The 10,657-nt window shown below is 41.3% G+C and overlaps 1 protein-coding gene across 1 annotated transcript; it reads left to right on the top strand.

The window, feature by feature from the left end:
• The first annotated feature begins 7,664 nt into the window (after positions 1-7,664).
• Positions 7,665-8,545, top strand: LOC126551807 (uncharacterized). Its single transcript, XM_050206035.1, has 2 exons — positions 7,665-7,961; positions 8,167-8,545. Exons 1-2 carry the CDS (start codon positions 7,728-7,730, stop codon positions 8,503-8,505), a joined length of 573 nt encoding a protein of 190 aa, XP_050061992.1. The 5' UTR covers positions 7,665-7,727; the 3' UTR covers positions 8,506-8,545.
• Positions 8,546-10,657: the final 2,112 nt, after the last annotated feature.

Raw genomic sequence — 10,657 nt, 5'->3', positions numbered from 1 at the left:
AAGGGCGGCGATGTTCACCGAACATCTCGCCGCACCTCTCTCTCGACGACTTTTCGTCACCGATCAGCACACCGGACGTCGATTTCTGGTCGACTCCGGTGCCGAAATTTCTCTCCTTCCTGGCCAACCTTCAAAATTTTTAAATAATTACTCTTCTTCTTTTTCGACCCTAAATTTAATCGCCGCAAACGGCTCTCAAATAAAAACCTACGGGCCAAAGCAACTACAACTCGACCTGGGTTTCAATCGTGCCTTCACATGGACGTTCGAACTGGCCGACGTGGCACGACCAATCCTTGGAGCCGATTTTTTTGCACTACTACGGACTGCTCGTGGACATCCGACGCAGCTGCCTCGTTGACACCGAGCACAAGTTTTCTGTCCAGGCCGCTCTAGCCCACGACGCAACGCCAGTCAGCATTTGCACCGCCGCACGACCGTCGAAGTGGACGGCGCTCCTCTTGGATTTTCCCGAAGTGACGCGCGAGTCGCCCGTACCGGCCGAGTTTTTACACGACGTAGTGCACGAGCTACACACTACGGGTCCGCCACTTTTCGCGCGACCACGTCGACTACCGCCCGACCGCCTATCGATAGCACGCCGCGAGTTCGAGTTTATGCGTCAGAGAGGTATTTGTCGACCATCATCGAGCCCGTGGGCCAGCCCACTGTTATTAGTCGCTAAGCAGGACGGCACCTTCCGCCCCTGTGGAGACTACCGTCGACTCAACGCGGTCACTATCGCCGATCGTTATCCGCTACCGCACTTACACGATTTCACGTCGAATCTCGCCGGAAGAACGGTGTTCACCAAGCTCGACCTGGTTCGAGCGTATCATCAAGTGCCGATCGCCCCGCAGGACGTCCACAAGACCGCCGTTACGACGCCGTTCGGTCTTTTCGAGTTCCCCGTTATGTGTTTTGGTTTACGTAACGCCGCACAAACCTTTCAGCGATTAATCAACGACATATTACGTGGCCTCGATTTCGCGTTCGCTTACATCGACGACGTTCTTATCGCCTCTCACGACGAAGATGAACACGAAAAACACGTTCGCGCGGTTTTCGACCGTTTTCAGAAATACGGCATTGCGATCAATCCGGCCAAGTGTGTGTTCGCGACGAACACTATGCCCTTCCTCGGTCACGTCGTCGACAAAGACCCATGTCGCCCGAGCGCGGAACGCGTCGCAGTCATACGCGAGTGGACGCTCCCGCAGACCAAGAAACAGCTGCAACGTTTTCTCGGGTCAGTGAACTTTTACCATCGATTCATTCCGAACGCCGCCGAGACCCAAGCCCCGCTCTACGACATGTCGAGTTCGATTAAAAAACGCGATGGTCCGCTACAGTGGTCGGATGCCACGCGCGCTTGTTTCGACGCCTGTCGGAAGGCACTCGCAGACACCGCGCAGCTCGCGCATCCACAGCCGAACACGCCACTACGTCTCAACACGGACGCGTCGAATATCGCCGTGGGCGCCGTACTGGAGCAGAAGGTCAACGACCAGTGGCAACCACTCGGTTTCTTTTCGAGAAAGCTGTCACCCACCGAACGTAAGTACAGCACGTACGACAGAGAGCTGCTCGCCGCGTTCTTAGGGACACGACATTTCGTACACCTCATCGAAGGTCGACGCGTGACGCTCCGCACGGACCATAAGCCGCTCACGTACATGTTCACGCTCAAGACCGAAAAAATTATCGACCGACAAGTGCGACAGATCTCGTTCTTATCACAATTTTATCACGACGTCGAATACGTCCACGGTAAGGATAACGTCGTACCCGATGCTCTCTCGAGGCTCGAAATCTCCGAAACGACCGAGCTACCGACCTTGCGACAATGGTCACTCGACCAGGCCGCCGACCCGCAGCTCCAACGTATGATCGCGGACGGTACAACGACCTCACTACAGCTGCAGCCACGAGACACGCCCGACGGAGTACTGTTTTCCGACTACTCTACAGGTAACGCGCGTCTGTACGTACCGGCGGCGCACCGAAGGCGCGTTTTCAACGCGTTGCACGGTCAAGCTCACGGCGGTTCCCGCGCAACACTCCGCCTCATCAAGTCGCGGTATTGCTGGACAGGCATGAACCGGGATATCACTCAGTGGACCAAATGCTGCGAGCCGTGCCAACGAGCGAAGGTAAACAAACACACCGCTACCGCCGTCGCACCTTTCGCCCCGCCCGAGCGACGTTTCGGTCACATTCACGTCGACCTAGTCGGTCCGCTACCGCCCTCCAACGGTTTCAAGTACCTCCTTACCGTCGTCGACAGGTTTACGCGCTGGCCCGAAGCCTGGCCAATCGAGAATATGTCCGCTCACGCAGTCGCCCAGCTTCTCACCACCAACTGGATAGCGCGTTTCGGCGTGCCCGACACTATCACGACCGACCAAGGACGCCAGTTCGAGTCCGACCTTTTTCGAACACTTTTCACCACCTTCGGCGTGCAGCACACGAGATCGTCGCCATACCACCCGCAGTCCAACGGCATGGTCGAACGTTTCCACCGAACGCTCAAGTCCGCCCTTATCGCACACGAGTCGACGGATTGGTCAAGCAAGCTGCCCATCGTGCTTCTCGCACTTCGCAACACGATCAAGGCCGGTTTCGAGCACACACCAGCAGAGTTGGTGTACGGTACGACACTCCGACTCCCGGGCGAGTTTTTCCATCACGCGCCGCCCGAACCGCGGGTTCCCGACCTAGTGGCATCGCTTCGAAAATCAATGAGCCAACTGCGCTATACACCTGGTACGAACCACGACGCACGACGTGCTACGTTCGTGCCTGCCGACCTGAACCAAGTAAGCCACGTCTTCGTAAGAATCGACGCCGTCAGACCGCCGCTTCAACCGCGCTACGAGGGACCTTTCGCCGTTTTGGAACGCCGCGAAAAAACTTTCAAGGTACAACGCGACAATTCGACAGCCTGGATTTCCATCGACCGTCTCAAACCAGCATTCATCACGCGTGAAGACCCGATCGCCGACCATTCCTACGCGCGTAATACCGTTTGAAATTTTTTTCTTTTCGCCGAGGGGGAGTAATGTGGTGATACGGTGTTATCACCACTACACCGCGGACGCACTGTCGCGGTGTTTACCGTCGCCGCGTTAGCGCACAATTATTATTGTATTATTTTATTATTGTATTATTTTATTATTGTATTATTTTATTATTGTATTATTGTGTATTATATCTATGTATGTGCTTTTTAGCGACGCGCGATCTCGCGTTACCCCCCGCCAGCCCGTACGAGCGACCGTCCGCGATTCTCGGTTCGTTACGACCGTTACGCTCGATTCGCGTTTCCTTTTTTCGCACTCCTTTTTCGACATTCGAACTGTCAAGTGACTTGTTCTCTGTCCGCTCGTCCGCCCAAACTTTTGCACCGTCACGCGACATTTTTCTGTTTCCGCGACGCCGTTAAATCACGCCACGCGTATATTTCGCCTCCGCGATTGTATTATAACTCTCTGCGGCTGTAATTGTTCATTATTATTTAAAATACATTTATAACGCTTTGTTCTACACATTAAAAAGTGTTTTTCTGTTAAGTTTCCTTTTTTCTTTTATATTTACCGTCTCGCTTCGAGTCTCCTCGAAGTGCGTAAATTGCTGGCTGATAGTGCGCCAACAAACGCCACTATCACCACAATTTTCTTTACCGCATTCATATAAATGGTTTACCGCACACACAGATATAGATAATAAACTAGATTGCTAACTAGTGATATGATGTGAAGTTATTATCCGCCATTTTGAGTAGGTCAAATGCATGCTGAAAACCCGCCAAAATTTAAATTTAAGTTTAAAGTATTTGAAATGTTAATTTTTTTTTTGTCTGTCCATTGTATTCATTATATTTATTTTGTCACAATAAATTATGATTGTATATTTTTAAAAATACTTTAACTGTAGTTAAGAAATTGCTCAATTAAATATACATACATACCTACCTAAGTATTATTAACAAATGATAATATAATTGGAAATAAAATAGTATTGTAATACATTTACCTAATTTATAAGTTTATATATAAATTATAAACATAATAGGTATGAAATTATTCAATTGATCATGATCAACATTTCAAATTAATAGACGACATTAAATTATAAATTATTTAACTAACGTCAAATAATAAAATGAACTTTTTAGCTTCACGCCTTCACGAAAAAGACGTTTACACACACACACACACACACACACACACACACACATATATATATATATATATATATATATATATATATACATATATTATTATTATTTTTTTTTTATTGAACAAAAAAAAAACATCGGCTATGAGGCCATTAGTTATAGTAGTACATTATTTTTTTTTTTTTTTTGTGTAATATTTTACATTTTGTATAAATATATTATTTATATATATTTTAAATAAATATACAGGGTGTCCCGTGAGGATTTACCCATTGCGATATCTCGTTATCTGTATTTGTTACCACTATGGTATTAAATAATTCACTGTTTTTCTAGAAACTAGAAAAAATATTAAAAATCAGGAAATTAATGAAATCAAAATGTTGAAACGTCAATATTTTCAGAAAAATTAACTCTACAAAATGGCTATCTTCGATTTTTTTGAAAATAATTAAATAAAAAAATATATTTTTTAACTTTTTACCAAAACATTAAAATAAATTAAAACATAAAATATTTGTAGTTCTTATTCCTGTGAGTCTTATTAAAAAATCAGAATTATGATATGTCCATTATTTCAGGAGATATCGCAATGGGTAAATCCTCACGGGACACCCTGTATAAGAAAACAAAAGAAATGTCAATAGTAGATAAATAAGATAAAAGAAAAAAAACAAACAAACAACTAAATAGGTATATATTATATATTTTATTATTTGTGATCCTGAAAAAAAAAAAAAACAATATCAATGTTAATAAATTCATATTTTTTTTTAATAAAGTTTCAATATATTACTATTTTAAGACGATGGGTCGAGAGTATACTAGGAACCGGAAATGCTGCATTACACGTGCTGCATTTATACGGGGTTTTAAACGAATGCATTCTATTATCGTGATACCTTAACTGGCGTTTACCAGAATAATATTGATCACATTTTGAGCATTTAATTAAGTTATCTGTATGTATTAATTTATTATGTGCATTTAAATTCCTCTTATCAGAGAAAACTTTAGCACACTCTTTGCATACAACTTTTCTACCACCGGTATGCAGCATTTCGTGTTCACGTAAAATATCTTTCCTCTTATAAAATTTGGGACAATATTTGCAGGCATATGTGCCTGAACGGTGTATGGACATATGCCTCTGAAACCAGCAATTGAATTTAAAATACAAATCACAATTGTTGCAGTGATATTTAAAAGGCCTGTCTTCACTGCTTGAAGTGGATTTCATTGAGCCATCATCCTCATTGATGATTTCCCCTTCAGGCTTAACACCTTCATTTGATGTGTCTGTGTCCGATGGACTTCTATTGTCTGGCTGGTCCACTGCCATAGTATCTACTGTAATATAAGTAAAAACTATTGTCATAATTTAATTAAAAAAAAAAAAATGCTTATAATTAAATCATTGAAATTTTTATGTGGTTTGTACAATTGGACATTGTGTGAGCAATATAGGAATATAAGAATATAGTTGACGATAGGGCAGAAATTCACAAGATATAAGTAAAATGTATAAGACGATAGGTCTAAAGATTGATTCTATACGATTTTTGGAATTTTTTAAAACACGATTATACGTAATTTAGCATAAAATGTACTGTACGCGTATTACTGTACAAACAATGCACAATGAGATCACCGTCTCCTAACCTAACCTATCGTCTTGAAACTTACACACATCGTAGCAAGTAATACGTTCTACCATACCTATGAGTTTGGTTAGCCTATTACAAATATCACGGAGGCGGTGATCTCATTGTTCATTGTTTGTACAGTAGGTTAGGTTACAGTACAGTACAGTACATTTTATGCTAAATTACGTATAATCGTGTTTTAAAATATTCCAAAAATCGTATAAAATCAACCCTTTGACCGATCGTGTTGAAATTTACACATATCGTAGCAAGTACCCCGAGCTACCATACCTGTGAGGTTGGTGAACCAACGGTGAATCAAAGTTATGGTTTAGCATACGGTTGCCGCATGATTCAGTTTACACGGACTTGCTGCGGTAATGCGCTTCCCGTCGTCATCCATCGCAATTGTTACCCTGCTAAATGCATCCACAGGATAGCGGAGTACGTACCCTTTACAGGGACGTATTTATAGCTGTAGGGTGGATGGTTATTTTTTAATATTTTTTCAACTGTTCACGAGTCTATATAGTTAATCGAGTGAGTCTATATAAAATTAACCGAGTGAGTCTATATAGTGAGCCGAGTGAGTCTATAGACTTCACCGGATGAGTCTATATAATGAGCCGGGTGAGTTTATATACACTAACCAACCGGCATATTATATAGACTCACTCGGATCATTATATAGACTCATCCGGTTAAGTCTATAGACTCACCCTGTTAAGTTTATAGATCTATACAATATATACAATCTATACGCTTAACCGGGTGAATCTATACCCAAAAGGTGCCTATGCGGATTCCTGTACTAACAATGCACAATGAAATCACCGTCTCCGAGATATTTGTAGTAGGCTAACCAAAATCACAGGTATGGTAGGTCGGGGTACTTACTACGATGAGTGTAAGTTTCAAAACGATCGGTCAAAGGGTTGATTTTATACGATTTTTGGAATTTTTTAAAACACGATTATACATAATCTATACAGCACGCATATGCTGATCGCTGTACCAAAAATGCACAATGCATCCAGCATCCAGCATCCTCCTTTACCACAGCATCCAGCTTCCTGATGTACCACAACATTCTGATGTACCGCAGCATCCTGATGTATCACAGCATTCAGCATCCTTCTGCACCACAACATCCTAATGTACCACAGCACCCAGCATCCTGCTGCACTACAGCATCCAACATCCTGATGTACCACAGCATCCAGCATCCTGCTGCACCACAGCATCCAGCATCCTGATGTACCACAGCATTCGGCATTTGTTGCACTTATATGGTTTTTTGAGTGAATGAACTCTGTTGTCGTGGTATCGTAGTTGTCTTTTTCCGGAATACATTTTTTCACATTTGGGGCATTTTATGAGAGATTCTCCATGTTTTGAAACTTACACACATCGTAGGAAGTACCCTGAGCTACAATTCCTGTGATTTTGGTTAGCATACTACAAATATCTCGGAGACAGCGATCTAATTGTGCATGGTTGGTTTACCGCGAGACTCTCCCGGCAACAGCTAAACGCCCTTTGGAAAATCGTATAAAATTATTCCTTTGACCGATCGTGTTGAAACTTACACACATCGTAGTAAGTACTCTGAGCTACCATTCCTGTGATTTTGGTTAGCCTACTTAAAATATCACGGAGAAAACGATCTCATTGTGCATTGTTGGTACAGCGATCAGCATATGCAATATGCATGCCGTATTACAATAAATTACGTATAACCGTGTTTTAATAAATTCGGCCTATATTAAAATATAATACTGCTATGGATACCATTTTATACCATTAATAAATATGTATTTATGTTATTCAAACGTTGGTCACCCATTTTAACTGATACTAAATACTTCTTAACACTAACCGAACTTTATTCTAAAATTAACATGCATTTCCGAAAAATTGTGGCGCTGGTTTTACTCGAATTCGTTGCTCGTACAGTTGGAACCAACCCACGGTCGGTGTCTAAGGAGGAGTACGAACGTTTTTTGAAAACCATCAATTGCCGATCTCATGTGGTTATAAAAATGTTTAATATTTTATTTGGCCACCCTCCGAAGAGCAAAGCAGTTAGAGAGTTCGTGGAATGCTGGATTAGAAACTATCGGATATTAGTCGGGGTAACACATTATTTAGTAAATGATTCAAATGCTAAAATATTATATTATACTTAAATAAAAAGGTGGGTAAGTGTCGCTCTGCTGTACAGTAGGTTATAAGTGGGTCACCGTTTAATGGATTGTATTAAATTTGTATTCAATGATATATCGCTCCGGTCAGAATCTAAAATGAAAAAATAATAATTATTTATGTTTTTACTATTAGCCAATATTCAAGAACAGCTATCCAGTCGTAAATAAACGTTTCATGTTTACTGATATCGATTTCCATCCGTACGACATAAGCTGGTCGGACTGGGAAGATCTACAAAACGGTGATGTGAATGATGTGATGAACTCACACGAGGACACAATCAGTGACATACGAAAAGTGCTGATGAGTACGCAAGTCCCACGTACCCAAGTTCTAAAGGGTACGAAGTCACTATACGTCAACGCCCTGCAGTTCAAGACTTCCGCCCTTTGTCCCCATTTAAACGAGTACGGCGGAAATGCCACGAACAGGAAAATGCAGGTGTGCAAGCTGTGGCCGGACCCTCGATAGATTATAACCGATGCGCAATGCAAAACGTGGCTGGATGCAATGAACAGGACGTAGATAATGATACTCATCGAAGCACTGAGGACATTGATTCCGGAGAAAACATTGCAATTATGAATAGTCGAAAGCGTAAAACCGGAGGAAGACCTTCCTAGTGGCAAATGCATCGACGATGAAGAGTTTAAGCCAGATGTTACGTGTTCCAAAAATACACAACAAAACCGCCCGGTTATTGACTGCCGGCGATATAATTTCCCACACATGCGAGAAAGAGGTAAATGCCAGAGTAATTTATGTGAAAGCAATTATGGCGACGAAGGGGCTTGCACGAATGTTAACGCTGATAATCATGGACGGCACGATGCAGTTTATGCAGTGGGCATGCCGGTCAATGTGTATGTATCTGGAATCCCGTATTTAGCGCAGTAATAACAAAAATAATCGGCGATAAAGTTTATGTTAAATATTCCGGAGGATTATACGATCAATACGAATATTACGTTCCAAATAAAGATATATTTATTATACTGCCTTTTAAAAGTCAGTTTACAAATGGAATATTTTGTCCGATAAGACCAATCGCCAAAAACAATCCAAGGAGACAAACTCTCCGAAATAAAATCATGTAATACGAAGACCGTATGCAACGCTATTTAACACGTTAATCAAAACAAGGCAGTTTTAAATTACAAATTGTTTAAACAGCAGCATTTTGTAATGATAATATTATACTATGATTATGGATATTTTACATTCCAGGGACGTATTTTTTATAGCTGTAGGGTGGATGGTTATTTTTTAATAATTTTTCAAAATTATGGTTTAGCATACGGTTGTCGCACGATTCAGTTTACACGGACTTGCTGCGGTAATGAGCTTTCCGTCGTCATCCATCGCAATTGTTACCCTGCTAAATGCATCCACAGGATAGCGAAGTACGTACCCTTTACAGGGACGTATTTTTTATAGCTGTAGGGTGGATGGTTATCTTTTAAAACGTAACTGTTCACGAGTCTATATAGTTAATCGAGTGAGTCTATATAGTGAGCCGAGTGAGTCTAATTACACTTAACCAGATGAGTCTATATAATGAGCCGGGTTAGGTTAGGTTAGGTTAATGCCGTCACATTGCAACTAAAACAAATAAAATTATCAAATACAAAACAAAAGTGGAAGGAAAATATTATAGCAACGCAAACTCTGAACTGACAATAACGTTCATTATAAATCGTTGGTTTTGTTGGTTTTGTTGTTTGTTTAATTTTTTTTTTTTTTAATGAGTCAACGGTCAATGAATATTGTGGACCTGGCCAAAAATAATGTTATAAAACATAAATTGTACATAGACGCAAACAAGAACAACAGTGGTTTGTTGTCGTTTTCCACATGTAAGTGATGAACCTACAAATGTATTGTTTTATTTTTATTTTGCTTAGTATAGTCCTAATTAACTCCTTAGGAGTAACTAATTTCTAAAGAAAAATTACCACTAAGAACATTAAAAAAATAAACTAAGGTTATTGAATGGGAAATTCAAAATGTAATTGGTAGTGTAGGATTTGGTTATGTAAAACAGCACGCGTATGCTGATCGCTATACCAACAATGCACAATGAGATCGCCGTATCCGTGATATTTGTAGTGGGCTAACCAAAATCACAGGAATGGTAGCCCGGGGTACTTGCTACGATCTGTGAAAGTTTCAAAACGATCGGTCAAAGGGTTGATTTTATACGATTTTTAGAATTTTTTAAAACACGATTATACGTAATTTATAGTAACACAGCACGCGTATGCTGATCGCTTAGCTAAACGCCCTTTAGAAAATCATATAAAATCAACCCTTTGACCGATCGTTTTGAAACTCTCACAGATCGTAGCAAGTACCCCGGGCTACCATACCTGCGAGTTTGGTTAGTCTACTAATTTACATATTTCGCGAATTTACGTAATATTTACGACCTTCCACCGCCAAACTTCCTCGCCTAAAAACTTCCACGGTATTCATTTCCATAAAAATTTGAAAGCGAATTCATAATCATGAGTATTTATTTAAAATTTATAATTTATTGGTCGACTTCGTTAACATTCATAGTCCATTAAATATTTTGGTTTTCTTCGTAATCGTTGAGATCTTTGTTGGTTGTTTGTATTCT

This window comes from Aphis gossypii, chromosome X, assembly GCF_020184175.1.
Source record: "Aphis gossypii isolate Hap1 chromosome X, ASM2018417v2, whole genome shotgun sequence".
Taxonomy (NCBI): domain Eukaryota; kingdom Metazoa; phylum Arthropoda; class Insecta; order Hemiptera; family Aphididae; genus Aphis; species Aphis gossypii.
The sequence above is the reverse complement of the archived record's forward strand: the minus strand, read 5'-3'. Positions and strand labels throughout refer to the sequence as shown.